The 27992-nt window shown below is 47.3% G+C and overlaps 1 protein-coding gene across 1 annotated transcript; it reads left to right on the top strand.

The window, feature by feature from the left end:
- Positions 1-3: 3 nt before the first annotated feature.
- LOC142051430 (protein ELYS-like) lies at positions 4-24963 on the top strand. Its single transcript, XM_075080564.1, has 24 exons — positions 4-124; positions 1333-1586; positions 4358-4538; positions 5326-5533; positions 6804-6920; positions 7882-7966; positions 9957-10107; positions 12548-12680; positions 12768-12949; positions 13424-13485; positions 16148-16238; positions 16326-16415; positions 16578-16722; positions 17223-17227; positions 17494-17589; positions 18357-18450; positions 19925-20048; positions 20178-20234; positions 21451-21597; positions 22788-22975; positions 23147-23291; positions 23386-23499; positions 24512-24659; positions 24745-24963. Exons 1-24 carry the CDS (start codon positions 4-6, stop codon positions 24879-24881), a joined length of 3075 nt encoding a protein of 1024 aa, XP_074936665.1. The 3' UTR covers positions 24882-24963.
- The last annotated feature ends 3029 nt before the right edge of the window (positions 24964-27992 follow it).

Raw genomic sequence — 27992 nt, 5'->3', positions numbered from 1 at the left:
AGAATGCGAGACCTCGTGGCTCAGGTAACGAGCAGCCTGCTGCAGTTTCCCGAGGTGACCATTCAGGCTCTTGGGGAAGATGAGCTCACCCGAGGTTCTGTGCTGCGTGGGCGGTTTTCCAGAGGTGAGCCTTTTCCTTGAAATTGGGTCTTGCTGTGAAGTTGTTACTGCCTGGAGGTGACCTGAGGCACGGGGTCACAGTATCAGCTGTGTCAGGTTGGTGCTGCTCAGGCGCGTCAGGTTTTGAGAGAACAGAAAGGATGAACTATGACAAAATGATGAAAAATGTTAACATTAAAACATTAGTAGAGTTAAACTTTGAAAGGACAACAGCCTGCGCCAGTCTTGAGCTATTAAAATAACACGGGCAAGTCCGTGAGCCCTCCTCAACTTCTAATTGAAGGAAAGGCAGTTTTCAAAAAAGTCCTGGTGTGGTTTTGGGCTGTATTTATTCGTACCATCATAACATCCCATGCAGAACTAGTTCTTCCACAGTGTTAGAGAGGCAACCCCCCCTGCTTTTTCTTTCCTATCCTGACTAAAAACAGAAGGAAGAGGAAAGCCCTGTTAGGCGCTGCAGCCAGGTTTGCAGAGTATTTAATGGGACGCAGAGGAGTGTCCCGGGAGAGCTGCTGAGAGCGGCTGAGCAGATGAGGTAGCTGACTTTGTCGGTGATCTGAAGGTAGCGCTGGGGGCCTGCCTGGGTGTCCGGGCGCCTGTGAAGACCATGTAGGATCTCTCTGTGTGACTGTAAGTGCAGTAGTTGAGTTAATACTCCCTTTGTGTTGGAAGTAGTTCAGTGAAACTAAACGTGCTAACTTCTCTCTGTGATCAGCGTGTGTAAAAGTTGAAATTGGCTCCCGCAGTGCCCATTTTAAGGTAATTCCTTGTTGAAGTCCAAATCCCTGCCCAAAGTAGGCGTGTGTCGAGCAAAGTTAGTAAACTAGAAAAGAATTGGCTGAGATTTTGCCATATTTGAAGTATATGCTTTAGGAGTTGTATTCTCCTATGTATTTAGATGATTTCTAGCAAAACCAAGCTGAATATGGTATAAAGACTAGAGACCAATCTATTGTAATCTTTATCCCAAACAACCAGAACTCTTCAGTGCAGGAATGACAAGTCCAAATGCAAAATAATAAGGTGGTTCATTTTACGATGCATTGGTTGAGGATTCAGTGGGTGATTTTCAATAATCGACCGGAATTGGGTAAGCCTCTCTTGCTCTGTGAGGTACTTCTGTTGAAGCAAAGGGGCAGTGATTGTGATTTTCCCGTTGTTTTCAACCCTCTCTTGGGAGTTTGCTTTAGCCAGCCTTTTCTCTTCTTCCAGGGAGAGATGGGCTGGCCTGGCTGGCGTGTGGCCCTCAGCTGGAGGTCGTGAGCGCTGTGACGGGAGAGCGGCTCTCTGCACACCGTTTCAGTGGAGCCCGTGAGCAGCCTCCCACCATCCGCGTGGTGAAGGAGGTTTCCTGGCAGACGGGAACGGGGCTGCTGGTTGGCTTGAGAGAAGCAGAGGGAAGTGTTCTCTGCCTGTACGACCTTGGAACATCAAGCGTGGTTACAGCAGTAGTTCTGCCAGGAAGGGTAGGTCCTTTTTAATGGGGGAAACGTTGTCAGGTGCTGCATAACGCTGTTTCAGGAGCAGCTTTGGAGCGTCTCTTTGCTAGGACGTCCATTTTCTCTATTGTGTCATCATACTGTCACTGCAGAGTGTCCAGTCGAGAGCACCTTGATGTGAAATCGTGGGGTTAACGGTACCGTTATCCTTTGAGTTTGCTGAGAGAGTCAAACAAGTTTTCTGGTTTTACAGTAGAGCACGTAGTTACCTAATTCTCCACTTTGACAAAAAAGCCTTGAAAACTACCTTTTTTTTTAGCCAGAGTGACAAAGACCTCGTCCTCACCCTGCCTTTCAAGTGTTGGTAACATACATGTCCTGAATGGTTCATTATGTCAGAAATACTGTCTTTAAAATATCTCAGACTTCCATGGCTGTGCTGTAGCTGACTTCGGCACATTCCCAGGAGTCTGGGACTAGCAAGCAGGTGACTTTAGAGCAAAGCACATTTTTCTGTTGACTTAGGATGGGAAAAAACAGGCTTCACTGCGTTACCTGGCAGGTGGTTACAGACCGACTTTCAGCCTGAAGCCCTTGAACCTCTGCTTATTGCATATGGTGCTTGTGCGGGTGGGATACTCTGGTGTAATGTTGCTAATTTTCCCTGCCTTCTCTAACCCATAAACTCAAATGACGTCCTTTCCCCTCGGCTCCTTATCTGAATGTAGACAAGAGTCACCTTAAGGTAATGGAACATCAAGACTCACTCTATCTTTACCACCTTAGAATCTGCGACAGATAAATACTTCCGTATTACTCAGCTTTCCAGAGCGTGATTGGGTTTGACTTGCTAGAATCCAGGCGGGGTTTGTTTGTCTGTAGCGCTACAGTGTGATTGCTGGCAGTGCGCGTTTGTGTGGTGGTGATTTCTAACGAGCTGAGCTGGGTTGGTGCTCCGCTGTGTGGGTTTGCCGATCGTCCTGATAAATCTCAGCGTTTGAGATGGAAAGGCAAGCTGTGTGCTGACATAGACGTGCAGTCATTCAGACTTGTAAAAGCAAACCTGAATTGAAAATATTAATGGTATTAAATTGGTTTATAACGGTTGCATGTTTCAGAGCTCTGGAATGGTATTTTCCCCACTCTTCCTGGTTTGTGTGAGGCAGAAGGGCAGCTTTCAGAGTGAGGGAGCTGAGACAGGATTTCTGCGTTCGTTCCCAGAATGAGCTGGCAGCAGTGTAGGAGAGTGTGCAAAGCGAGTGCCTGGTGCCGTGGGAAAATAGGCAGTTCCAGGAGCTTCTACAGGGAAAACTGAAGCGTTAAAACTGGGAACCTGTATGCAAAGGTGGAAAAGGTGGATTTGGGGCCAGTTGTACAACAACAAAACGAGACCTTAAAAGAAAAAGAAGTTAACAGCAACACGGGAACTTTGGCTGATTCTGCAGCACGATATGTGCAGTGTTTCTGCTTTCCTCCTGAGAGTCATCAAGGCTTGGAGCAGCAAGAATTCGAATAATCAACGCACTTTTGGTGGTGCTTTGAGTAGCTGAGAAGATTGGAGATTTCATCTGATTTCCAGGAAGTGTGAAACAATATAAAGTTGTCTCAATTACTGCGGGCACTTCTAGGAGTAGAATTCTTGTGGCCCAAAGGAAAGGTAAATTCTGTAGCAGATTGCCAGGCAGTGCAGTCACAGCAAGTGCTTGATACGGGAGAGGAGAGAACTTTGGGGCTTGGAGGTTTGGTCAGTTTTTCCCCACCTCTGGGGAGAAAAACCAATATATATAAAAAAAGGAATCCTTGTGGTGCTCACTGCTCTGTTCCATTGTCGTGTAACAGGTTGGTGTTGATGTAAAGCTCCCTGGTGTCACTGTGTGACATTATGCAAGGAGGCTGAAGGGCAGCCCGTGTTCTTTTGTTGTGGAGCCTTAGTGCAGGAGCCCTCACGTGCTGGTGTCTCTGCTGGAGCAGTCAGGGCTGTCCCGGGAGGGGCTGCAGGTGCTGAAAGGTCTGTCTTCATCAGGGCCTTGTACTAAAGCTGCTGGCAGGCGGCTCCGCGTGTTACAGAGCAGCGTGCGCTTCTCCTCAGCGGGAGCTGGCTTTTGGCGAACCAGCTGCTGGGCTTTTTGCCGCTGTTTCGGCACTGAAAACTTTTCTGCTTTCCCTGGTTGCTCTTTTGATTCTAAATGAGGACTGGTGTAACTTTCCCTAAGCTGGTATCTCCCTTCCACTATCTGTAACAATACTCCATTGCCGTGGCAGCGGTGTGTCTCCCCTGCAACTTGGCCGCTGCCGCGTCTGACTGAGAGCCGAGATTTGCCCTAATACCTGTTTGGCAAAGAAGGCGTGGGCTGTATCCCAGTGCTGACGGGCTGGGGGCCGTGGGAGAGCGAGAGTGAGTTTGGTCTTTCTTACTCCAGTCCCTTAAATACGGTCAAGTTTCTTGCATTTAACGGATTTTCTGTGTTGTCTTCGAGTTAATGGTTTCTAAGTAGAAAATGGAACTTGGTAAGCTGTGATAATAGACTGCACCATTGCAGTTGGAGTGAGCTCAGCGAAATCCCTGCAGGAAACCCAGTAAACGGAAGGCAGTAACGGATTTTTGTACCGGACATTTTTGGGGGTTGGTTTGTTTGTTTGTTTTGTCTGGATATAATTGGGATCAATGCTGTGTTTTTAAGTCTTACAACCCTGTATTTACTTTCTTGCTTCTGATGGGCTGGTTCTGGCTTCACTTTTGAGTGATTTCTATTTAGCTTGTCAAAGAGCTTAAATACTAACTTGTAGTTTTCCTGTAGGTAACTGCTGTAGAGCCCATAACCAACCCCGGAGGAGCCAGCGTGAGGCCTTGGCACCTGCACCAGGCTCTGCAAGGGTTTTGTGGCGTGGCAGCGGTGGCGACAGATGTTGGTCATCTGCTTGTGGTGGACCTTGGTTTGGATGATCTCTCTTGCAGTCAGAGGGAGAATGAACCATCGGGTGAGCTTGCGGTTTCTAAACTTGAACGGAAAAGTAAGAAAACTTGTGTCTTTTAAATCAACAACACGCATCCCACTTTGAAGCTACTGCTGTGCAGACGTGTATGGCTGCTGATTACAGGTGGCGGTTTGACATCGTCTAGTCCTGAATGGATTAAAAATGGGAGTGGCTTCATACTCCTCCTAAGGTTACAAATACCCCCTCCCACCAGGGTCCCTCTGTCACGGTGACTCTCGCCAGTGAGGGGTAGGAATTTGACCATCCGAGTCGGTGCAGCTGCCTGACAGGAAGGTGTGTCGGACGTGCCCTATTTCCTGGGAATGTTCTTCTGCTTCTGTTCATTGACTTGGGGCAAAGTTTAGGCTTGTTTTTTAAAGTAAATATGCCTTACCAAAATCCCTGCATTTGACCAAACGGAACCTGTACTTGGTGTACTCGGATTGCATACGCTGTTTTTGCTCTTACAAGAGTGGCCTCGGGAGCTGGTGTCACTTCAAGTAGCTTCACCATGAGGCCCAAACTCCTGATGTGCAGAGCCCAGGAAGAATTTGTCTATGGAGGTTTCGCTTTCACCTGGTTTTGAAATAGGAGCGAGGATACCTGTCCAGTCAGAGAGTTCCTATGTGCTCTGAATGCGTACAAAATGGGAAGAGCAGACAAAGTATTGCATCAATGGGTATTTTGCCGGGGGTGGTACAATTAGATCATACATGTTGTCACGTCAGTGTTTCAAATGCAACCTGAATGGCATAACGCATTCCTTTATTGTGTGGTTTTGTGCGTGCAGGTCTAGCAGTTGTCACTAGAGCTGCTGCTGGCGTTTCACAAGGAAGAGCAACCGTGACCAGAGCAGGGAGACATCTCTGCCTTCAGTTACAGTGTTCTTCAGGAACAGCAATATCGACCCTGTGCTACATCAGCAGAAGCAACCAGCTCGCCGTGGGTTTTTCCGATGGCTCCCTGTCACTGTGGAATATGAAAACTCTGCAGCGGGAGTAAGTCGGCCTTTGCACTTGGTCACGCCTGGAGGTGCAGGGCTCTCAAGGCTCTGCTTGAGGAGGAAGTCTGTTAATTTAAAGAGCCCTTTTTCAGGGAGGGAAATGTGGAGTGTAATCTTGGAGTGTTTAGGAATCCCCTTCTGAAGTAACCATTGAGCCATACCTGGATTCAGTGGGCCGCCTTCTCCCCAGCGGGCTGGGATTGTTCTCCTTATTGTGCCTGTGGGCTGAGGAACTGCGGAAAGCTCCCTTCTCTGGGTTCTGTCAAGCAGTTAGGGCGTGAGAGAGCTGCTTTCCATAAGGCAGTTTGTTCCACCAGCAGTATTCAGTGACAGCAGGAAATGTGTGTGTTTCAATGAAAGAGATTGTAGACATTATTTCTCAGAACCAGCTCCTGCAATGAGGGCACCCATTGAAAGGCTGAAGTATGTTAATGATGGGATTGTGGTGATAATATTCTTTAAAGCGTCCAGGTTGAAAGGAGTGAGACATGAAGGATCAAGAGCTGATCTGTGGCTGAAAAGACATTCTCTCCCACATTTCAGCCTCGACCAAAAGAGGGGACTGACCCATTCCAAGGCAGCGATGCATGGGAATGAAAGTCTGCTTGGAACACTTGGAGGTGGAATAAGGGTCGTGTCAAGGGATAAGCAACAGAGAAATTAGGGAGATGATTTCAGCTCTGCCAAAGAGCAATCCCCCCTGGAATATCTGACCCAATTCAGATCGGGATTCACTTAAGCAAATCTGCAGTGACTCACCGGGAACTATTGGCGGCATGAATAGAGAGTGGAGGGATAGTGAGGTGGCAAGAATAGATTGTGAAGGTGCAAAGAAGGTTCAGAAGTCTGGAGGAGAAACGCTTTAGATAGTCCAAGTAAAGAAACAAGACACTACTGGTGTTTGGCGCTGTTTTCAGCTTGTGCAGAAGAGAGGCTGCATTTTCAGTTCAATATTGAAGCAGGCGACAAGAGTAGGAAGAATCTTTTGCCTGGCAGCTGAAGGAATCTTTCATGTTCCTGCTCCGCAGGCAGAGGAGGAGATAAAGCCAGGTTATTGCCCGTGATGGACAGTAATTTCCTCACCTCGTGGCTGTTGCATCAAAAGCAGTCGCTCCCGTGACTCCCTTGTTTGAGATGGGAGTGTGACCTTCTGTGCCTTGAGGAGAAGCACATCAGGGGCTCTTTGCTCAGAAGATGCTTCTCCCCTTCTACAAACAGGCAGGGCCACCAGGCTCACCTGCTTTCTTTTTTTTTTAACCCTGCAGGCACCACTGTCAGCTTGAAGGAGGAAGGATTCCTGTCTGCGCCGTTACTTTTCAAGAGCCTGAGCATGATCCTCGCAACTGTTGCTACTTGTGGGCTGTTCAGTCGACGCAAGAAAGGTGAATAAAAGCTTACTATCGGCCACTGATTTTTCTTTTTTTTTTGAGTATTTGTTCACCTAGAGTTCACCCACATGTATTTGTTTTGTTGAATTAGCCGTGCAGGAGATTCTCTCCGGTATGGAAGGAGCTGACGGTGCGATTTGTACAGGATGTAACAGGGATGAAGAGGGACCTACTAGTTCCTCCCTGCTGAAAGGCAGCAAAGCGACAGTGGCTCTATTTCTGTGCTGGCATTCTTAAATGGCTTCCTTTGTTTCCTGATGACTGCTTCATGGTTTGCTTGATATTCACACCGTGGTGTTAAGATACCACGGAGCGCAGTGGAGGCTGCAGCTCCAGAGCACTAAAGGTGCGGATCCACCAGCCTGCTGCCCCTAAAGGAGGAGGTGACAGCATGGCCGGTTCCCTGGTGCCAGCCTGAGCCTTGGTGAGCCAGCTCAGCTCGGCTGGCAGGGAAGGTGTTCAGCAGCCAAGTCGGTGGTTTCCTGCTGGGCTAATGACTGAAACGAGGGTGTGGAAGGTGCCGTGTGTGCAGGGGAGGGACTGGAGCTTTGGTGGGAAGGGAAGGGGAGAAAGATCTGCCCCCTTCCGCATCAGCAAGCTATTTACTCAGCTCGGCTGCTCATGGAGTGGCAATCTTTTTCAGTTTGACTGTAAAGCAGTTTTGATTGCGAGCTCTTCAATGCAAAGAACTGTTCCCAACCATTTTTATTCCATAGAACACCTTGAAGCTTCCAGATTGTATGGGTAGCCTTTGCCCCAGAAGCTGTTAGTGTCCAAATTTCCTCCTTTGTGGTTTGGTGGCTAAATGTGACCAATTCTCAGGTTTTGGGAAGGGCTGTTTTTCTTTTGAGCCAGACAATGCTATTAAGGAAACCTCAGCCTAGATCTAAGGAAAGGGTAACGAGGACTATAAAGCAGCTTTGTAACCAAATGTCATCATTTATACCTTTTCCAGTGAAGGCGATGCCGTGAGTTTACATCTGTTGCAGTTAGCGTTCGCAGACAGGAGGCGCTTGGCTTCAGGACAAGTCATGTACGAGGTAAGACGTGCACGTCCGTGAAAGGCTGGAAAGAGTCCTTTTCCCTAAGGGAGTATCAGTGAAGTTGGCAGGGGGAATATTGACCATGACAATTCAGAGATGACTTAAAAAGAAAGAATCTTTTGCTGAGTCTTCCTGGGCACGGCCTTTGTCCATACTTTTTGAAAAGAAGTCGTACAATTTCATACCGCCGTGTCGTGTGTTCCAGCCAGAGCCGTCTGCAAAGAGCCCGTATAAATTCAGTTCCTGAAGAGGCAGCAGCTTTTACAAATAAAATGATTCTTCATTTAAACACCAACTGAATGGCATGTAGGAAGAGAAGACAGGGCTTTGAGTAGCTCTGTTTAACCAAACTGCAGAGTTGAATAAGGTTCTGTCCGTCTCCCTTCCTTAAAACACGGGCGTACAGCTTTATTCTGTTCCGGTCTTCAGGTTTAAATTCTTGCTTTCCCTTTGAGCTCTGTCAGCAGGACTTCACATGATGCTCACCTGCAGGGTCTCTTCGGTGCTGGTCCTGAAACTTAGTAGCTCTAAAGAGAACTCTTTCTACTTTTTGGCTGCGTTACCTATGAACTCTGCTCTTGAAGCCAGCAAAATACGCAAATACAGTAAAGAGTGGTCTGATTTGGTCAAAAAAGTATATGTAAATTTTTAGAAGTGGCTCCAAAGAGGTTGTGTTTAAAATAGAGATGAAGTAGCCTTACCTCTCTGTTATCTAACAGATAGAAGACGCGTTTTTAGAATGTATAATTTTATTCAGTGTTATGCCTGAAACCCTTGCAAAATCTTTTTGATGGGAAAGTAATCTTAATTCAGAGCATGTCTTTCCTGTTGAGGTGCAGTAGGAGAGGATCTGTGCTCTACAGCCTTGATATTTATTAGTAGTATTTCCTAGAATGGTTAAGAGAAAGCTTGCCTGTTCTCAGAGTAGGTGAGTTAAATGTAACATATCAGGTCATACGAGAATGGATTGTCTCGTGCCAGCTCATGCCAGTTCCTTCTAGAGCTCTGAAACTTTAGGAAACTTGGGTAGAATGAGGTACAATCAATTTTTTTATTTTCTGGTAGGTTTTTGGAGACTTTTAGCTGCTTGGTTTTTGGTTTTGTTTGGTTGGTTTTTAATTGTAGAGCTGCTCTTTGTCCACAATCCACACGCCCATGTGTTGTAGGGTAGATCATTTGACCAAGTGCTGTATTTGGAAAGACAGTATTTCAGTCAATGCTTGCTTAGCAAATGGTGGTCTCAGAGGTTCCACACAATCCTGCTGGAGTTTCTATAGGTCTCAAAGTAGTTTGCTGACTCTGTAGGGATTTGTGATCCTAAACGCCTTGCCCACGTGCATGCCATGTCCGCCGGGTTGTTTTGCTGTTGGCTGCACTTGGTGAAGGAAGGGAGGCATATTTCACCCATCAGTCCCTGAGGAGGTGAGAGGAGGAGCTGGCAGGAGCTGACGTGGTTTGAGAGAAGAGTGTGACTCAGTAAGAAGTTCTCATGGCTACTCCCGAGGGATGGGCTTTCACTCTAGCGGTGTGTGCCTATAGATAATGCCTCGCAAGAGAGCTTTGGCTGCTGGAAGGCCGTGACTCCTCTAACTTCATCAGTTCTGTGATCAAGTCATGGAGCAAAGCGCTTTGCATGCCTATGTATGGCATTATTTCAGATCTCCCTTTGTAGCTAAATATGTAGGTTTGTGAAGAAACCGGGATGGTGCAGGGAATTCTGCAAAACACATTTAGAACCAATATTGTGAGGGAAATGCTCAGTTTTGAAAATGTGCAAAGCTTTTACGGCCAAACTTACCCGTTACGGTTTGACACTCTGTTCTCTTGCGTGTCAGCTGTAGTTTCTCTTTGCCATCAGATTAAGCGCCTGGGAGAGATACAGTACAATATGCAGGTTCTAGTAGACATAGACATTCTTTCCTACTGAGGTGTAATGTCTGCTTTTCTCTCAGAATGACCCTTCTCTCTCCTGTGATTTTTTCCGCAGCGTTTGGCATCCTGTGTTGAAAAGTACAGGTTGGATCTGACGGGCGGAGCCTTTCCCTTGCGAGGGCAGAGCAGCAAGGCCAAACTACTCAGCTGTCAGGCTATAGAAACCTTTCCCAACCGCGCAGCCAGAGAAGGCAGCGTTGATGAAGGTTTGTTCCTGATGTCCCTGTTTGGTTTTTCTAAACTAATTGGTTTTGGCATCCAAGCAATGAATGCTGTTCCATACCCACAGCCTGAAAGTCTTAAGTCTCTGTATAGACTAACTTCTTGGGCTTATTTCAAAGGAAAAACTGGGTGCTGAAATTCTGTGGGACTTGTTAAAATAAACCCTATTTTTCCCTTCAATGCTTGCTGACATGCTGTAGCGATGTATGGTGGGGTCACCTCTATAACGCCTGTCAGTCATTTTATTCCTCCAGCTCTCGTCTTTGAACAGTAAGATCATCCCCTCCATTGCTTAGGAGCGTTCCCTCAACTTTCTTTTTTCCCCTCTTCCAACCTATGCCTGCACCTGCATCCAGCTGGCGGCCGGTCAGGAGTGCTGTTCCCCAGGGCTCGGTGTTGGGGCCAGATCTGTTTGATACCTTCCCCAACCACCTGGATGAGCCGGCAGTGTGCCAGGGTGGCCAGGAAGGCCACCAGCATCCTGGCTTGTATGAGAGATAGTGTGGCCAGCAGGAGTAGGGCAGTGATCGTCCCCCTCTACTCGGCAGTGGTGAGGCTGCACCTCGAATCCTGTGTTCAGTTTTGGGCCCCTCACTACGAGAAAGACACTGAGGTGCTGAGTGTGTCCAAAGAAGGGCAGCGAAGCTGGTGAAGGGTCTAGAGCACAAGATTTAGTTGGGATCTTAGGAAAAATTTCTTCACAGAAAGGGTTGCGAAGCAGTGGAACAGGCTGCCCAGGGAAGTGGTGGCGTCACCATCCCTGGAGGGAGTTAAAAGACGTGCAGACGTGGCGCTTTGGGACAGGGTTTAGTGGTGGACTTGGCAGTATGAGGTTTACAGTTGGGCTCGATGATCTTAAGGGCCTTTTCCAACCTAAATGATTCTACGAGTCTATGATCTGCCTGTGCACTTTGCCCTCTCTGTGTCTAATAGGTTCCTACACCTACAAGCTCTTAAAGCAATAGCTTCTGGCTTCCCTCGTCCGGACCGACAGTTAAAACTCCTCTGGTGTCTTTCATTACCTTGCAATAATGAGATGTGCATCTCTGGGTTTGCACATCCAGTGATGCTCTGAGCACATCTCTGAGCCGGCTGCAGTGATAACTTCCACAGCCTTTTGTTTGGGTGTGTGAATGCCCTTCCCTCTCTTCTTACTGGCCTTAACTTATGTCTGCTTGTTACAAAGACGACACTGGCATGACTTTCTAGGCTATTTGTGTTTATTAGCTTTGACTTAGTCCTGAAGAGGCAGCTTCCACCTCTTTTGGGGTGCCACCCTCTAACAACAGCGTGTCAAAATCTAATTAAAACTCCTTTGGATTTTCTCCACTTGTGTCACGATTCTGAGGAGAGGGCCTTCTAAAACCTTGTCAAAAACAACCAACACACGCACCCACCAAAAAACCCAAACCAAAACCAACAAAAAAGGCCCTTTCGGTCCCCTTTTCATGAAGTCTGAGGCATGGAAAAATGCTTGTCATTTTTCTGATGGCTCCTCATTAGCTTTTATCCAGAAACTATTCAAGTTGTAGGCCCACATGAGCTTCTGTTGGATGTGGGTTGAGGTTAGAAATGCAGCTGGCTTCTGATTTATGAAACTAATTGACATCTTCAAAGGCAGTTTCAGCGGCTCACACAACTGAAAGGGCACAGAAGCTCACGATGAAACACAGTAAAGCGTGGGAGGCTCCCTGAGCAGCCCTGATGAACTCAGCAGAGAACAGAGACCCATTTTGCCAAATGACCTGTCTCCTGGTTCCCTGCTCTGTCAGGGTAAAGGATGCACCCCCCACTTTGCTCACATCTGGAGAATGCCTTCTCCCCAGAGACGGCAGACCATGCCACTTCTTGAGAGAACCCGAGTGTAACATGGTCAATGTTTGATGTTAAACTCTTTGTTCCAATCTCCTGTTTGTTGGGGTTGGGTTTTGGTGTTTGTTTTGTGTGATAATTGTGTTCTTTCATTCTGACTGTGCTGGAAAGGAGCTATTCGTAACACTCGTAATCGAGTCGAATCTGGAAATTAATCATGCCAGCTGAGTGATCAAGTGTATATGACAAGAATTTGTATGCTTTCTAAAAGCAGCAATGTATGTTTTCCTAGGGTGGTGGGTTGGTTTTTGGTTTTTGTTTTTTTCTAACCATCTTGATGCACTCTTACTGTATGGGAAACTTGATTACCTGACAATTGTGTATTGGATTTGTCTTAGGACGGATACAGGTTGAACTCGCAAAGGGGGGCAGCATGACTGAAACCTATCACAGAGGTGATGCTATGGTGTACATTGTTAAAATTCTTCTTAGTCAAGTGTTGCGTTTCATGAGTGACGTAACAGAATGAATCCAAAATAGAAAGTGATGTTTTGAAAATGTCAGATAGATTGTATTTTCTCCCAATAAGAATCAATGTCTTGTCTTTTCCAGTCATATCTCCTGGCACCAGTGTCTCAGTCTTCAGCTGGCAAGTGAATACACGCGGCCAGGGAAAACCATCTACTTATTTGGGTGTATTTGACTTTGACTGCTGGTATCAGGCTCAAATGCCAGGCTCGCTAAGGTAGGTTTTTATGAAGCTGTTTTCAGTATCCCTCCCCATAATTCATTGGAAAGTCGGCGTTTAGCTTCTGCGCTTGTTTTCTTTCAGGCCAGAAGAATCCCTTCAGGACTGCCCCTATTTTGCACTGTGGTCACTGGACGCTGTAACAAGCACGACTGCTCCAAACCTCCTTCTGGATGTTGTGGTGCAGGAGCGCAGCCTAAGCTGGAGAGTTCCTCCTTCTTATCCACAACCTGAGCTGTGTTTTCACCCAAGCACCTATAATTTTGGTAGGTATTACACGGCTTTGAATAGTGATAAGCTTAAACCGAGCTCAAATGCCATTTCTTGGTTCTCCTGTTCATTGTTTGTCACGCAAAAACCCAACCAAACCGAAACACCCCAACCCCCCACCCACCCAACTCTGGTGACGTTGTACTGACCAAGTGTGTGCTGTTGTGACACCTGCCTGACAGGCGGCTGGGTCTGGGGGTTGGGTGCTTCTGTAACGCAGCCCGTGAGGTGGTGCTGGTGATCAAATGAAATGACTCTGGGCTGAAGCTCAAAGCGCAGCACCTCGATAGCCCCGGAGGGAAAATCTCTACACTCAGCCATTATTTTTCTAAAAAAGTCTGTAAGTGATGTGATGAGGAGAACGGGTACTCAGTTGTACCTTTCCAGAGGTTGCTGTGACAAAAATGCAAACTGGTGCTACCATCACGGTGAGAGTATGGAATGTTGTCCAACGTTCGTTGTCTCTGCAGATGGCACGTGCTTGCTGAGCTCTGGAGTTGTTCATATGACGTGCAGCAGCTTCCAGAAGGAGGTGAGCTTTTACTGTATCTTTATGGAGAATGTCAAGAGATGGACCTTTCCTAAGCTTTCCATGGCGCTGCTTTCGGTGTCAGGGACCATTTAATGCTCCTCCTGCCCATCCACACGCGTAACTGCAATTGTACCCTACCAGTTTTATCAAATGTAATGTTTGAGGTCCCCTCTTGGGAGTGTAAACCCACCGTTGTCTCCCGTTGAAGCACAATCAGGGCCTGAATGTCTAGAAAGGAAGAGAGCGCTGCTCTAGGAGCAGGAAGAGAAAGTCGGGGAAAGCTGTTCCTTCTCTCTCATCAATGAGTGTAACTGCCTGCGTGGTCCTGAGTTCAGGTTTTGATCCCTGATTACCTTGGAAAAGAGGACAGAACGGAGAAAAGGAAGCATCGTTCCCTCAGAACAACCTTCCCCCCCCATCAGTCTCTCAAAGCATTAGGTTCCGTGCAGGACCTGACGATGGGGGTGTCTCACTCGGATGCGAGTGGCTGCGAACATCCGCTTGCGGGACTATACCTGATCATTTGCTTCCAAGGCAGTGAGCTGCAGCAAACAATTGCTGTTGGCAGCTCTACCCGATGACTTCCCTGTATTTTCCCTTCATCGGTCGGCTTTGCTGCAGCCTCTCAAAGCAGATCTTCACCTCTGTAGCCTTTGCCTTGTGCTACAGGTGCCCAATTGACTCCTCTGGGACTGCCCTCTTGTTGCTGCAACACCTCAGTCACCTTTAGCTCGTGACACCCACCACCTTCTCTCTGCTTTATCCCACCGCAGTGACTTCACCCCCCTCCTTCAGAGGTTTCCCATTTGCAGGGCACCAACCTTTCTCTCTCCTCTGAAGGATTTCCCTGAGAGATGCAGCCTTTGTGATGAAGAACCCATCTTCACCCAGGCAGGCTCCAAGCGAAATGCTGAGCGAGCGAGTCATCAGGCAGAGGAGCACTTAGTAGGAAGGGGAGAGCAGGCTTTCCCTGCCCTCATCTTCCTCTCTACTGGATTCCTCACCAGATCTGTGGGGGTGCGCTGGGGCAAAGAGCACTTGTGCACAGTGTGGTAGCTAACATGAACGTCTTGGCAGGTTGGCCTGGCCCATAGGCTGTCTCTTTTGCAAGCCTGATGTAGGCTCTTCCATTCAGATTGGGTGATCTGATGTCAGCTCCACGTTGGAAATAATTGGGAAATGCAGAAATTTGTCACACCCTTTGCTGAATTGAGACTAGATCATTCAGAGGCTTGTTAGGCATTTGAGCAGGAATTGCTTGTGAATGTGAGTAAGACAAATCTCAGAATTAGGGGCAAGAAGCTTGGTTTGGGGTTTTGTTTGCCACCGTAAGTTGTACTCGGTGTGTTTCCTTGTCTGAGGCTGGTTTTCAGAAAAAGATGGAAATCTGATGTGTGTATTCGAATGTGTAGAAATGGCTTTGAATGTGATGATTTTATTTAGAAGGGAAAGATACTTCTGAATGTGCTTAAAAAGCCAAAGAAACAAGCAAACAAAAAGCAAAAGCCCTAAAAAGGAAAATTTGCTGAGGGCTCAGTCTTGGGCCCCTCGGGACAAGAAGGACATAGAGTTGCCGGCGCGTGTCCAAAGAAGGGCACCAAAGCTGGGGAAGGGTCTGGAGAACAGGTCTCATGAGGAGAAGTTGAGGGACCTGGGGTTGTTTGGCCTGGAGGAGAGGAGGCTGAGGGGAGACCTTATCGCTCTCTGCAACTGCCTGACAGGAGGCTGTTGTGAGGTGGGGCTTGGTCTCTTCTCCCAGGTCACTAGCGATAGAACGAGAGGAAACGGCTTCAAGCTGCATCAGGGGAGGTTTAGGTTGGATATTAGGGAAAATGCCTTCACTGCAAGGGTGGTCAGGCGTTGGAAGAGGCTGCCCAGAGAGGTGGGGGACTCACCATCCCTGGAGGTATTGAAAAGACATGTAGACGTGGCACTTGAGGGCACGATTTAGGAGACATGGTAGTGTTGGGTTGACAGTTGCACTCAATGATCCTAGAGGGCTTTTCCAACCTTAAGGATTCTATGATTCTATGTTTCGATGATCATTTCACCTGGAAGAAGTATCAGAGCACCAGCTGCACTCAGCTACTCCTTAACAGTGCACGTCTGTGCCTGCCTGTGCTTTGCCCTTCTGAAGGATTGCCACGGCATTAGAACACAGTGTTTGAAGCACCTAAAACTGAAACCTATTAGAACATCAATGTTTCACTTCTTTTCTGTCGTTTTGGGAAATGACAACTTAATGTTTGGGGTGTCGTAACTCCTTCATGTCTTCATAGCCTGGAAAGCTGCTTGACCTTGGCTTCACTGCTTCCATGCAAATGTTGCAGAGTTCTGTTTGTTCTGGCCCCTTCGCGCATTCCTGATGGCAAACTTCTCTGCACCCCATGTGCCATGGGTATAAGCAGGGCACGTTGCTGGGAATAGTTAATTGGAACGCAGTAAACTGAGAGGATAATGCAGAGGCATGCAAATAAAGATTAGAATTAGCCTTTGGGAAGTTGTCGTGTCAGGGGAAAAATTCCATGTGCTCCTCAAAGCAACAAGCAGCCCAGCCTGTGATGCCTGAGTGAGTGTAGAGTTAGAAACAAGCACTTACTGTTGGTGGTTTGGATGTTGAAAGCAGGTAGGATTCTCCTTTGATTTCGCCTGTTACTTTTAGGAGGAGCAGTTAGAGGCGGTCTTGTCAGCTGCTGCCCAGACAGGTTCTGTAGGGCTTCTGACTGGCTGCATTAAGCTTTGGACATCTAAAGGTAAGACTTGTTATGTGGTTTTTATGTTGCATGGTTTCTTCGTTTGGAATTCTTGATTCATTTCTTTTTTGTTCTCTCTTTTTAAAGAGCAGCCAAGTTCTGCTGCTAATTTACAGTTGGCCCTTGACTGGACGTGGAGCAGAGTGATCTATACAAAAGGTGCATTTGAGCAAATCTGTGAGTACTAGTGCAGCCATGCTGCAAACCTAGAATCAGTCTTTCCAGTTGAGCTTATTCAGTGATCTGCTGGTAGATGGTCTTGCCCGCAGATCTGGAAGTGCACTTTGAAACTCTGAAATGGCTCTGTAGGCTAACGATTTCATACTTGTTCTTGAAAAGGTGTTGCGCTGTTTGACGGCTCCTGCAGCTCCACTGACCCGCAGAGGTTACAGGCTCTGCAGCACCGCCAGTTGCTTTTGAGCAACCTTAGCAGAGTCTTAAACTGTTTTCTAACAGAGGCACAAGAGCTCGCTGGAAAAGGTTTGTCACAGTATTTCTAACTCTCTGGTGTGTCTTATGAAGATTTGGAACGATGCTGGGGCTGTAATTGTGGAAAGAGGAGCTGTTGTTGGTTTTGCTGTTTGGCAGAAAGTCAAATGTAGCGGGGAGAAGGGGCTTAAATGGGAGGGGTTGGGGCTGCCACTTAACGCGCGTTGAGTTCAGGGCACGAGTTTGTTGGGGAGCTCGTGCGAGTGGGTGGGGAGGCTGCGTTCAGCAAGGAGCTGTGCAAGCACCCGGCTTGAAATTACAGCAACGGGATGTGGCACTGTGACAAATACTCCCTTTGATTGTCAGCTAGCAGTGCGTAATTGCATGCAAATATTGGGCTGGAAATTACTAAAATCAGAGAGGAAGCCTAAATGAGTAACATGTGAAGTGAGTTGCATGAGTTTCTGTAGCTGTTTCTATTAGAACTTGTTCCTGGCATATTGAGGAGAAAAGAGAAAATCCCTTTGCTAGAGTAAACCTCTCTGCTACGTGAAGAACAGGTGCCTTATCCATGAGTGGATTTAGTAGTTCCGACTTCACTTTTTTTTATTAAACCTTTAATGAATCTTCTTCTTTGTAGGGGTTGCTTGTGATTGTGGGCTTTTTCTTCAGTTAAGGAAGTGATACGGAGTGAAAAATGCACAGGCAAAGATTCCTACCGTGTTATTTTTCTACTTTCTCTTTAGTGCAATGAGGGGACTTTTATAAAAAAACAAAAGAAATTGCACACCAACAGTCCTCTTAAGCTTCTTTTCATGTTTTGCAGACTTGACAAACAAGCTGGCGGTGACCAGCCTCGCAGCTTTGTATGCACGAGTGGTCCTCTGGTTCTGTGGGTCCCGTCTCCTGCCAGAGGGCTCAGGTAAGCCTAAACTGTCACGCATCTGTAGCAGTCAGTGCTTCCTATGAACACGTGCTTCCCCGTGGTTTTGTCAAGGCTTCATCAATACCAAGTCGTGCCGGTTCAGTGACAGCAGATGCTGAAGTTCTGCTGCTGAAATTGAGATTTCACTGTTTTTGCAACTCCGTCGTGTAGAATGACGGAAGCAGTTTCTTTCCGGGGTGTTTCTCAGAAACAGCACTAAGCCTCTGAGTGAAGGAGTTGCTCGTGCCCACAGCTTGAAATCCTTGGGATTGTAAACAAGTAACTCCTAAAGCACCAACACGGGAATGCTTGATTTTACAGTAAAAGCCTGACGTGCGTGTTTTGAACTTTTTACGGATTGTTTGAGGAAAAAATACACCTTGGAAATAGTTCACCATTTGGATGGGTTATAAACCCTATTGTCAGCCTTAACTGTCTTACGCATGTTCACATGACATGTTTAAAAACCCATTCCCTTTGAGAACTGGGGTTTTTTTTTTAGAGTGAACTTCAGCTGACACTACATGTTCTGGATGCTACATCACCTGTAAGCTTGAAATGGCACTTAGGACAAGGAGGAATTGACTCCTGTGTCGTAGGTCTCTTTTAGCAAAGGCAGAAGGAGGATGGGCTTCTTTCAAAGTCGGAGGCTGGCCTGTGCTTTTGATGCTCAGCTTGTGTGTTCTTCTGTCTTTTTAGTCAAAAACTGTAGGTTGAAAATGTGATATGACTTCTTTAACTTACTTCTTATTTATTGCCTGTAGGTGATGAGATGCGTTTCTCTAGACCTTTCTACAATTATCCTCTGATTCGGAGCTACTACGCTGGTCATCGACAGAAACTGGAGTGTTTATCAAGGTAGGACGTGCAGGAAAGCTCTAGAGCAGTTCCGCTGCAAATTCAGAAGCGGCAGCAAGTGGCTTTTCCATCAGCAGCTGTATTTGCTATGCTTCATGCGTTTGCTGGCAACACTCTTGACTGGAGTGATGCGTGTGTCCTGCTGAACAGAGAGGTTCCTTTCCTGTGTTGAAATGTTGATATATACCTCTGCTTAGTGCCCTTTGTTGGTGTCATCATTGTTTTGACGTGCACGTAATTCATTGGCAATTCTGTGTCATTTGTTACCACTGGAAAAGGTCGTGTGGTGAGGACAGGATCAGTCACGGCCAGGTCAGCCAGGCACGGCCTTTGCAGAGCAATTGTTCTGGACACAGAAGAAAGCATGTTTTAGAAAAAAAAAACCAAAAAACAAAGCAAAAATAATCTCTCTCAATGACCAGTGATAGATGGCGATAAGGGGATTGGCCCAAATCTCCTACTCCCAAGCACCGCGGTGTCATTGAAGGAGATGGGCAGAGTCACATGCAGCTGGCACAGCCAGCGCGCTCCTGGCTACTGGATAAAAGTGCCTTCCTCACGGGAACTGCCTTTCCTGGGCTGGCTCACGAGCATAATGGTGATGTGCCTTGGGTTAGGTGAGAACAGATTTTTCTTTGGCAACTGTTCTGTAACCTAAAGAAAGTCCTCAAGTAGCCGTGGCTGTGGCACTGTGAACAAGGTGCAGCAGGAGGAGCCCAGGTGGAAGCTGCTCTATGTCAGGCGTTGGCTTTCAAGCTCCTCTTCCTGCGCGTCCTTCTCAGGTAACTCTCGTACAGGCTCACGGGCTCCTTAGAAGCACCACCTCCAGCGTGCTGCTTCTGCTCGTCCTCCTCGGGAAATGAAAGGCTGGCGTCGCAGCCCGCAGGAGCCTGCGATGGGCTTCTGAGCAATGCCGTGTTTAACAGGCCAGCCCTCCGTCACTGTGATGGCATGTGCAGAGGCACAAACGTGCTGCTTCAGGTGATACCAGAATTCAGCTGTGGGCTCAGCTTTGTGACCGTGACTGTTTTTCAGTAACAAAAGCGAGGTGCTGAGACCAAAGGCTGACATTTCCGTGCTGTGGTCTCACCGCTGTGTGTGGGAACGCTCCCACTGGAGGCGTGGGGTTTGGGTTAGCTTTGCTCACACTGCCCTTGTATTACAAGTAATGCGGCACAAAAGAAAACCTGAAAACTAAAAGGTCGCTGCAACTTTCCCCTTAATAAGGGAGCTTTTTGGATTCCTATTTGGAGCTCCTTTAATAATTCACTAGGATCTAATGAGCACCTTTCACCTGACTCCAAAATTTCTTTCCAGTCTATTTCAAGTCACGATCATGCCTTTGTCTGTTTGTTCCTTTCTTGGAGTCGTGGGAGCTTTAGCTGGGTTTGTTTTGGCTGGAGGAAATCTGTGACACCGAGAAGCTGGAATTAGTGTTTTCCTCTGTGCAAATCCTCGCTAGGTTTTGTTCCAGAAGAAAATGGGACTCTGACTGCCTGATGGTCGATGGGATGGTTTCCCAGTTAGGAGACCGAGTTGAGAAGTTGTGGCAGAGAGATGAAGGAGGAACGGGGAAATACCCACCTCCTAGTTTACGGGTGAGTGTTGTGTTCGCTGAAGGCAACAACAACAGCCACAACAAACCCCAGCCCCAGCCCAGCCCTCCCCCAAAGCCAATGATTTCTCAAAGAGAGGAGTTTTAAAAAGCTTCTACCTTTTCATTCCAGGCACTGCTGGAGCTCTATTTGCTAGAAGGTGTTGAAGAAAGCCACAAACATGCAATCGTATCCCTTGGAGTTATTTCTGTTACACCTCCAGTATACGCGCATCAGGGGTCTGAAATGTCTGTCACCTACGTGTTCGATGCATTTTCTAATTTGTGCTTCAAACACACTGCGGATGAACACGTGTAGTTAAGAATTAAGTCGCAGACAGAAGCATTGTTTGATTTCTTTGTACTGTGGATTTTTTAGGAATTTTTAAAATGTTTTGTTGCAGTGTCTTTTCTGATGTGAGAAAACAGGTCTACTAAGCAATGTTAAAGGTAGAAAGCTCCCCTAGATTTTCTCAAAATGTAAACTGTTTTTCATTTTTGAAGCACCCATAGCTGTAGCAAACAGCTGCTTCCTCAAGCGCTGCACTAGAATGTGCTGCTTCAGAGCAAAAGGATTTCTGACAGCGGTTTACCAGGACCTGATGTTGCTGAAATCATCCATTTTCCAGCACAGCTAAGAGGGCTTGCTTTTGTGCTGTTACAAGTGCAGGCACACAGAATAATAGAGAGAGAGAAGGGAAAAGCCATTGGGCAGAAACTGAATTTTTAAGCTGCCGAAATACACTGTGTTGCTTTGGTTGTTTGTTGCCTGAGCCGAGAGGGGAGCCTAGAGAGCAGGGGCTTTAAAGCTGTTGCACCCCGGAGCTCTCTGATGAGAATAGACCCCCCAAACCAGCTGTCAGAAAGAGAAAGTGACACTGCCGATGAGTGATCCACATACTGGTTTAAATCCAGTTTTAATCATTCAGAGCTAAGCTGTGCTGTAAGGACACCCTAATTTCACTTGTTTTATATACGCTGGAAAGGAGGGAAAAACCAGCTGTAGAATTTGTTTGCTTTAATAATCAAGCATTGGCCGTTCACGTGTTTTGAATGTCTAGCTGGTGGCTGCAGTGACTAAAGAGGGAGCCTGAGTTTCCAACGGAACTGTTTAAATATCAAAAGGCAACCTTTCTGAATGCCTTAGAGAAATCAGAGAGTCTGTCTTTCTGGTTATTTATTCAGAATGCAATTTTGTTGTTAGGGCCTGACTATCTTCAGGTTGCAACAGCATAAAACGGCAAGACTAATACATGAGTATTTTCTGCGTCCTACCACTATGATATATATTCTTATTTCCTTTTATTATTTATTCCTATTATATTAATCATAGGAATAATATTATTTCATGTGATAAATTGTTGGTCTTGCAAATTTATTAGCCTTAATTAGATACTTGATATCAGACAATTTACTTGCTGCTAGACATCATACATTCCTTTCCGAACAAAACAGAAACTTCCGTCGACTCCTTCGCAGCTGCCTTTGCCATCCCTTCGGGCCTTGTTAAGCTTATCCAAGGATTTTGGCTTCTAGACCACAAGGACTATGAAGTAAGCATGTGACAGTTTAGTTAGGCATACGTTGTAGTGCAAGGCTATGATCTAGCAAATGACTTTAAAACCCTGGTGCTTAGCTAATAACAGGTGATAAAACATGGGAAGCTTCTTTTGTAATCCTGCTTCAGCAGCACCTTCAGCAATACGTGATGATCTGCAGTTTGGTTTTAATTACGTTGAGAGGAAATGGATTAAGACAATGAAGAAGTCAGCGTTAATAATGCTTGAGATGTGAATTGCCAAAGCCGTCTGTTCAGGTTGTTCTCAGCAGAGCAGTCGAGCGCTTTCTCAAAAGCAGTGGTTTGGGTACTTTAAATAGTCAAATGACCATCCTGGCAGCAAGATTTGAGACAGAAGACCGCAAAAGTGACTCTTCAATCTAATTCATGTTCCTTCTGATGCTGAGGGTTGCTCTTTGCCTGTCACAATTTTAATACAACCTGTCTGGGAGAATAACTTGTATTTATAAGAAGTGATGTTTGCCTATGGGGATTTGGTTACCCTAGCCGAGTGTGAATCACTCCTTTTAAAAGACTCTGGTTTTTTTCTGTATGGCTAACTGATTTTTTTTTCCTGCAAATAGTAAAGAATGTATATTTACCTGTCCGGTATCAGGGACATTCACCCTTACTGAAGAAACTTTTGAACAGTTTTGTTGTGTGCTTGTGTGTCCAGTCTGATCCCCTCTATACAAACAGGCTGTGGCCAGGCTGGAAGGGGCCCAGAGAGGGGCCACCAGGATGATCAGAGGACTGGGAAGCTGCCATACGAGGATGGGCTGGGAGAGCTGGGTTTGTTCAGCCTTGAGAAAAGGAGGCTCAGAGGGGATCTCATCCCCGTGTACCAGGACTTAGGGGGTAGCTACAAAGAAGGTGGAGACTCCCTTTTTACACGGAGTCCCATAGAGAGGACAAGGGGGATGGACACAGGTTGCTCTTGGGGAGATTCCGACTGGCCACCAGAGGGAAATTTTTCACACTGAGGACAGTCACCGTTGGAATAATCTCCCCAGGGACGTGGTTGACTTGGCCACGTTGGACACTGTCAAGAGTCGTCTGGACAGGGTGCTGGGCCATCTTGTCTAGACTGGGCTCTTCCCAGAAAGGTTGGGCTAGATGATTGCTGAGGTCCCTTCCAACCTGGGATTCTGTGATCTTAGTAAACCTGATCTCCACCTTCTGCAGAATTCCCTGGCCCTGCTCTTTCACCCAGCTACAACCAAACCTGTGTCGTGGCAACACGTGAGAATTCTTCGGTCCCTCATGTGCCAAGGAGAGCATGGGCGAGCCCTCAGATACATGCAAGTGATGAAGCCACCATTCGCAAGCAGTTGTGAAGAGCGACTTTTCCTCACTGTGCTGTTGTCCAATAGGTAAAGAAATATCTGCCACCATTTTGGCATTGAAATACTGTGAAAGGTGGAGAACAAACACTAGAAATCACAATCCCCTAAATTTCCTTTAAACTTTGAGCACAATAACTGTGGGGCATCTTTTTAGTTATACTATTAATACACCTTTACATCTCAAAAAATTAACTACAGGTGCATGGCGGAGGCTTGGGCTCTGCTGCAGGAAGACGCCGCTCAGTTAAAGGAGGAAGAGCTATTAAAAGACATGTATGACATCTGTCGGGAGATGGGACTAGTGGGAGACTTCCTGAGGCTGCCTTTCACAGACTCTGAACAAGTAAGTGTGGGCAAGAGGAAAATCTGAATCCCTTCTTTGCCAAGAGAAGAGGCAGGGTCATCATATATGTTTTAAAATGTGTTATTTCTCATAGAAGTGTTTGGAGAAATTTTTACGGATTCATGAAATTCTTTTAGCCCGGCAACTGCAGCGTGCCAACTGTATGGCAGCAGCACGGCTGAACCAGGCGATGAACGTTCATCTCATGGTAAGCGTAAAAGTCCTGCCAAGTGTGCCAGTTTCTCTCAGGGGTTACTGACCGGTTTAACAGCGCTCAGTAAGAATCCTGCTTTCTTTATCACACCCTTCTTTGAAATACTTGCAATAAGCCTCTGCACCTTACGTTACAGCTGAACCTAAAAGTTGAACAGAATGTGTCACTACTCCAGAGCTACCCCGTGCAGTTGGAAATTCTGTGTTCCAGGCTGTTGTTGACTCCACTTCGAACAGTTTGTTTGTGTCTAAGGATTAAATAAGTATCTCCTGTCAGCCACTCTTACCATTCAGATATTCAGGGACGTACGTTATGTAGGGTTCGGATGATTGGAAGTTGTTTGGGTTACTGTGGAATGAAGAGTGTGTTGTATGTCATCTCCTGTATCTCACACGCAGCTCTGGGTGCCAACCCACAGGCAACATTTGCATCATGGGTTGATGTTTTTATTATTTCCTCAAGTTATAGCATGAGGTCTGCAATTCCACAGCTTTCGTTTTACCACTTTTTGGACAGAAAATTCTTACCTAACTTCTGTATCTCAAAGTAGCCATATCAAATTCTGTGTTATGTGAACTTCTGTTGTGGTTCTGTGATCCATGTGCTGCTTTCCGGAACCATAGTTCTCCGGGGAAGCAAACTTATGGGGTGGTTCTGGAAGGTTGAGGTCCTGCATTTGAAAGCTTCCATCCAGGGGGAAGGGGTGTGTAGGTAGCTTTCTCTTCCTCATTTTAATCCTTACTTCCTCTTGTCCAACGTAACCCGCCGCTGCCCTGGAGATTCAGTCACCTGGGGCAGTGGCGTTTCAGGAAAAACAAGGGAAAGGCTGCTGTTTTGTCAGCCACGTGAAACTTGTGGGTGCTGACAAGTGTGTCAGAATGAGGTTCTGCAGGGTGCCGGCATGGTTTTACCTTAAAGTTGTAGGTTCTGCTATTATTCTAGTCTTCCTTCCACTTGCCTAAAGATACAGGGTGAAACTTCTTGCTTTACGCTTTTTGTTCACCAGAATGATCGTGCTCCTCGCTGGAGACAGAGAGCAGTTGCCAGAAATTCTCTCTCAGCCCAGCACGGCAAGACCCTTCCTAGAGGTCAGAGGCAGCTGGCTGTAGAGAGAGCCAAGCCTTACCATCTGCCTTCGTCCGGACCAAGAGAAGGTAATTTTTAGGGGGGGAATATAACGCACAACTAACCATCGCTCTGATTGCACAAGGCTGATCGTTTTTCCCTCGTGCTTTACAGCTGCAAGACCAAAGCCATTCTCGACAGTAACAAAGCCAGCTAATGCAGGAAATGTGCATCCAAGGGCACCTTTCAGCAGTCGTGTGTTGGCCAAACTTAGAGAGTTATGGGTAGGAAATGAGCAGAAACCCAGTTGAGAGAGAGTTTTTCTGCTATGATAATGTTTGTTATGCAAAATACATATATTTATATTATGGTAAATATGTTTAGAGAATTTAAGAGAGCTGAAACTAAAACAATGATTAGCATCAAGCTATTGGTGTACACATCTTGCTAGACTTGATTGTGTGATCAAATAGTGATCTCTTCCCACTTGCTGACACCTTTCTGCTTTGTTTCTGCCTCTTTTACTTAAAAATAGGCAGAACGATAAAGAGCAGGAAAGAGGCCAGTAGCTGTCAGATGATTTTCCTACAGGTGGTGTGGCCAAATCAACCTCAGTTCTGGTATATTTGGACTTGAGGGCAATGAAGGTCAGTTACTGTCCTTCTCTACTGTCCTTTTGCCATGAGAAAAGACCAAGACCTTGGGCAGATCGTACTATAAGGACATGCCCAGCGTGCAAATAAGGCCGCAGATAACTAAAAGTAGTTTAATCCCCCATCAGAACTTCTTCTCATGGAAGATGACTCTCAGGGTTGTCAGCACACTCCATTTATTTGCTGCAATTCATCCCTTCCCATGTAACCAACCATAAATAGCTTCTGGTGGGGAAGAAGCAAGCTCCAGGCAGGAGCCAACCCATAGTCTCTTGTGAGTTGTTAGGCAATGCTTGTAACCTCTTAGCCTAGGCCAGTCGGAAAATGCAATGAAAGAATAGAATTTCTCGTAGTAAGATAGCATTTGTTTCTTATGTTGTTGGTACTTTTGTCTTCTGTGCAAAACTTGCAGGTTTCCATCGCAGGAATGCTGTTCTCACCAAAGCAGTCACGATAATGAGTGCCTTTGAGATGCTCGGAGAGAAATGTTCTGCGGTTCCTTCTGAATTACAGCTGTTCCTCAAATAAAAAGCGTTTTCCTATGCACTGTGCTTTGTGGGTGACCCATACGTGAGGCAGAGGGAAAAATGCAAGTGGCGGTTCCTGATGTGCCTGTTGGTTCAGGTCACTCACTCCTGGGCCGTGCATCACCCGGCGTGGTTCAAGAGCAGGCTTATCCCACAGCAGCCATCGGTGTGGTGTGCCTTGCTCTTGAACTTGGTTTAAACCCAGACTAGACCATGAGTTATTAGTGAAAGCCTGATTGCTGGTAGTTTGATACTACAATTGTAATGTTAATAGGCAGGGAGAGAAGGATGCGGGAAGCAGGTGTGTGACTTCTGTGAACAGCGGCAGCACAGGCGTGTGTGACCCTAGGAATCCAGGGCACAGCAAAGCCTTTGCTTCTGATCCAGCCTATTGGTCTCAGAGGAGCTTCCGAAAGGACGAGAACGGCGTGCTCATCTCTGCAGGATCCAGCAGTTCCGTGGTCCAGGTAAGCCTTGAGTCAAAGAACCAGCTGGAAGCAGCTGTCACTAATACGCAGCTGGAGGCCGGTCAGTTCCTTTATCTCCCGTTATTAACATCCATGTCAGCGTAACCGGCATTTATCACTTTCCTGGTGTGAAGCAGTGGCTAGATTTTATCTACATGTCTTGTCATCCTGGAACTGAGTGTTGCTGTCAAGTGTGCTTGCCAGTCTTGATTGCTAATTTAAACTGCTAGTGAGGGCTCTCCTGGCAGAGAGCAGTGCTTGTGTGTGCATTTGGTGGCTCGCTTATGAAGAGGAGGCACTTGATGGTTTGTTAGAGAGAGGTCTCTGGTGATCATGGTCAGGGAATGCTGGAGAACGCCTGGCAAGGTTATAATGCCACGCTGCTGGCGTACGGTCAGAGGGGCTCAGGGAAGAGCCCATGAGCGACTATCGGGTATGGTGCGAACAGAGGCTGGGTGCCCGTTGTGCGCCAAGAGCTCTTCAAAGCCCCCCGCACTCGGGAGAACCACAAGCAGTGCCAGGTGGGATTAGCACAAAGTGATGCTACATGGAGTAAATGGGTCGCACTGGTCACCCAGCGGGCTTGAATAGGAAACCCCAGCGGCCCAGGAGTCTTGGAAGTGACCATGGGCTGGCCAGAAGGCAAAGACTTTGGAATATCCCCAGAGGAGGGGGTGCCACGTGCTGAAGAAGCCCCACTGTATAACAAACTCTCAGAAGATTAAAAGCAACACGCCCTGTTCATTGTAAGCGCCATGTGCTTACAATGGTGGATGCAGCGACCGGCTGGCTGGAAACATATCCCATCCCCCCCACCCCTGCCCAGACACCATTCTGGGTCTGGAAAAACAAGTCCTGAGGTGACGTGGCACCCCAGAGAGTGGTCAGACAACGGACTCATTTCCGAAACAACCTCATAGACACCTGGGCCAAAGAGCGCGGCACTGAGTGGGTGTATCACACCCCCTGTCACGCACCAGCCTCTGGGAAAATGGAGCGGTACAATGGACTGTTAAAAACTACGCTGAGAGCAATGGGGGGTGGGACATTCAGGCCCTGGGATGCACATTTGGCAAAAGCCACGTGGTTAGTCAACACGAGGGGATCTGCCAGGCGAGCTGGCCCTGCCCAGTCAGAAATCCTACATGCTGTGGAAGGGGATGGAGTCCCTGTAGCGCACGCAAAAAGTACGCTGGGCAACACAGTCTGGGTCCTCCCTGCCTCAGGCAAAGGCAAAGCCATTCGTGGGATTGTTTTTGCTCGAGGACCTGGGTGCACTTGGTGGGTGATGCGGGAGGACGGAGAAGTCCGATGTGTGCCTCAAGGGGGTTTGATTTTGGGCGAAAACAGGCAATGAACTGAATGGGGCAATGCGAACTGCTATATAATACTGTGTGTCACCTCTGTGTTGTATCCATGATATCAGAGTACGAGCCTCCCAAGCCATGGACGATAAACTGCGACACAAGCAGAGTGCAGCAGTGACGGAACGGTGCCTGACTCGGCGTGCAGCAGCCCAGGTATGGGACCTGGGCATGGCGTGAGCGGTGTGGAATAGGGGGAGGCGGCTGTGCTGGTTTTGGCTGAGAAGGGGTTAATTCTCCTCACCGTGGGGGGCGGCTGCCTTTCCGGCTTCCCGCGCTCTGCCGCGGGGGAGGGGGGGGGGGCTGGGAGGGGCGGGGCCGCGGTGGGGGCGGCTGACCCCGACTGGCCAGTGGCAGGTTCACTCCATACCACGTGACACCACGACCAGGATATTAAGGGGGGTGGGGGGG

This window comes from Phalacrocorax aristotelis, unplaced genomic scaffold, assembly GCF_949628215.1.
Source record: "Phalacrocorax aristotelis unplaced genomic scaffold, bGulAri2.1 scaffold_34, whole genome shotgun sequence".
In the NCBI taxonomy this organism is placed as follows: Eukaryota; Metazoa; Chordata; class Aves; order Suliformes; family Phalacrocoracidae; genus Phalacrocorax; species Phalacrocorax aristotelis.
Note: the sequence above shows the minus strand (reverse complement) of the source record. Positions and strands in the feature narration are given on the sequence as shown.

What these genes read in the sequence shown, in the direction of transcription:
- LOC142051430 (XM_075080564.1), top strand. Translation starts at nt 4, where the DNA reads ATGCGAGACCTCGTGGCTCAGGTAACGAGCAGCCTGCTGCAGTTTCCC. An exon ending in GTTCAGTCGACGCAAGAAAG is followed by an intron (nt 6,921 to 7,881) that starts GTGAATAAAAGC and finishes TACCTTTTCCAG; the next exon opens with TGAAGGCGATGCCGTGAGTT. An exon ending in GCAGCAGCTTCCAGAAGGAG is followed by an intron (nt 13,486 to 16,147) that starts GTGAGCTTTTAC and finishes TGTTACTTTTAG; the next exon opens with GAGGAGCAGTTAGAGGCGGT.